General features: G+C 64.5%; 1 protein-coding gene across 2 annotated transcripts in view; it reads right to left on the reverse strand.

The window, feature by feature from the left end:
• Positions 1–745: 745 nt before the first annotated feature.
• Positions 746–2712, reverse strand: part of GAA (alpha glucosidase) — a 22116-nt gene continuing 20149 nt past the window's right edge. For both annotated transcript variants that reach the window (XM_017524947.2, XM_017524945.2), the window contains 3 exons: positions 2134–2298; positions 1691–1843; positions 746–1299 (listed from right to left, as the gene is read on the reverse strand). In XM_017524947.2, coding sequence (XP_017380436.1) covers positions 1240–1299; positions 1691–1843; positions 2134–2298 — 378 coding nt within the window. In that variant the 3' untranslated portion in view covers positions 746–1239. The remainder of the gene's footprint in view (positions 1300–1690; positions 1844–2133; positions 2299–2712) is intronic.

Raw genomic sequence — 2712 nt, forward strand, 5'->3', positions numbered from 1 at the left:
GGGATGAGGAGGGAAGGTGAGGAGGTGAGGCGAGGAGGGGAGGAGAGGTAAGGAGGGAAGGTGTGCGGAGGGCACGGGACGCGAGGTGGAGAGGGGTGGGGGGGAGGTGAGGTGTGCAGGGGAGAGGAGGTGAGGTGAGGAGGTGAAGTGGGATGAGGAGGTGAGGTGAGGAGGGGAGGGGACGAGAGGGGAGGTGGGGAAGAGAGGTCCACACCCCCACCTCCAGGGCCTGGGACTGCTAGGCTGGGACAGCCCAAGTGGGGAGAGGAAGTGGGAGGTGTGGAGGGGAGGGGAAGGGAGGTGGGGTGGGAAGGTGAGGTGGGTGGAGACGGGAGGGGAGGTGTGGAGGTGACATGGGGAGGTGGAGACCTGAGGTGAGATGAGGTGGGGCGTGAAGGTGACATGGGGACACGAGGTAGGATGTGAGATGGGGGGGACAGGACATGAAGGTGACATGGGGACACGAGGTAGGATGTGAGATGAGGGGGACAGGACATGAAGGTGACATGGGGCCTTAGGTGATACAAGGACACGAGGTGACGGGGTGTGAGGTGAGATGGGGACAGCACTGAGGTGGCATCAGGCCTCGTGACATGAGGTGATGGATGCTGGCTTGAGAGACAGAGGACGGCACGTGCCCACCATGGGAACGTCCAGGGCTGGCTGAGGACAAAGGAGCTGCCCCCGTTCCAGGGCCACTGGACGTATCCTCCCTGCCCCGAATCCCAGAAGGACCAGAAGCAGCTGATTCCAAATGCCCCTTTTATTAAAAACAATTGCACTTAAGATTTAGAATCTCCCAGGTCCCGTGAATTTTCCTGAGTTCCCGGGCTTGCTCGGGACCGGCAGGCGTCCAGCCATCTGGGCATCCCGGCAGTGGCTGCACGGGGGTGGCGCAGCAGGCGTGAGGCAGGAGGTCGGTGCACACACCACACCCCACCCGAGCACCCCCTTCTCCGGTGCTGGGGATAGACGGAGGGGGTGGCTCACGCTACCTGCCCTCCGGTGACAGCTGAGGGGGCAAACCTCACAGTATTCCTAACGCAGAGCAGCCCTCCAGGGCCCTGGCCCAGGCGCCCTCTGGGGAGAAACCTCTCCTAGACATGTGGGAGCCAGAGCCCCGCCCAGGAAGTGGTGATGAGCGACGTGGAGGCTCCGGACAGACAGTGGCAGGCTCCTGGTGGCGCATCTAACCCCCAGCCCTGCACGTGGCTGCTGCCGCACACAAGCTCTGCTTGGCTAAGACCACGTGATGAGAAACTGCTCTCCCATCAACAGCGAGACAGGGATGTCCAGGACCTGGGAGAGAGAGGACAAATGGAGCAGCAGACCCGGCGCTCAGGAGGCAGCTCCGTCTGGCCCTGGGATGGCTGGCGCCTGGTTCCTCCCCAGCAGGCGCAGGAGGACCCCGGCTCTCAGCGCTGGCCACCTTAACATGCTCCAGAAATGCGGAGCTGCTTAACTGTGGCTGAAGGGTCGCCATCATGGCTCCATCACCCACGTGGAGACACAGGAGGAAGAAGGGTGCAGCCTGCGTGGCCTGACCCTTCCCACTCCTCCCCAGAGGCCCCCCTTGGGAGGTCCCAGCATCCTCTGCTCCTGGCACGGGGTCACCAGGACCCCCAATACCCTCCAACCTCTGTGCCACGGCTGGGGGACGGGAGCCCTGTGCCCTGCTGGGCCCTCTTGCCTTGGTGTCGGGGCTGTAGGTGAAGTTAGAGACAGGGGCCCCGTTGGCGAGGACTTCCTTGGGCCCTGTGGCCACGCCCAGGACGGTCACCCTCTGCAGCTGCAGGCCAGCCCCCTCGCTGGTCACACGCACCAGCTCATTCATGATCGTGTTCTGGGCCGAGCAGAGGGAGACAGAAAGACAGAGAATGTGGAGGCGTCACCAGATAGCGGGGGCAGGGACACTTGTGAGAAAAGGGACTCGTGATGGCATCAGGGGGCGGCCTCCCTCTGTGCAGACCAGAGGGCACAGTGCACGGCCCCACTGCTCACTCTAGGACCCTGGCCCACCTGGCAGAGTGCCTCAGCCACAGGTAACCATCCCGGGACCTGCAAGCCTACTCCCATCACCCCTCAACCCCCACCTGCCCCCCCCCCCACCAGCCTGAGCAGCCCAGGACTCACACTCCTGGCCAGGAAGGTGACCTGTGTGTAGGCCCCTCGCTCCAGCACTCCCAGGCTCTCCCCGTCGTCCCAGAACAGCTCGCCTCGGGCCTCCCCACCTGTGGTCAGGGCCACAGCCAGGGCCATGGGCTGCTGGCGGGACTCAGTGGTTGTGAGGCCGGGGCCCTGGAAAGGGAAAGACACGTGAGGTCATCATGCCTACGCTGGTGGAGGTGGAGGCCTCCTGGGCCCGGGAATACCAGGCTGGGACAGCGCCAGGCTGCCAGGAACTAGGATCCGCAGGAACCCTGTGGTGATGGCGGAGACCCTCCCCACCTCAAGTGCCATCCCACGGCTGCTGGAGGCTGGGCCCTGCAGTCTCCACCGTGCAGACCACTGAGCTCACACTGGCCGTACTCCACACTCCACACCTTTCAGGGCTGTGCCTCCCCACCTCACCGGCCTGGCCGGCTCACTGGTAACCTACACCGGGGATGGCAGCCCCTCAGAAGCCCTGCATGGGCCTCTCCCCCCCACTTCCCTGCTCCTCCCCTCCCACTTCCCTGCACCTCCCCCTCCACTTCCCTGCACCTCCCCCTC

The sequence above is a fragment of the Cebus imitator genome, unplaced genomic scaffold, assembly GCF_001604975.1.
Source record: "Cebus imitator isolate Cc_AM_T3 unplaced genomic scaffold, Cebus_imitator-1.0 Scaffold36, whole genome shotgun sequence".
Classification (NCBI taxonomy): Eukaryota; Metazoa; Chordata; class Mammalia; order Primates; family Cebidae; genus Cebus; species Cebus imitator.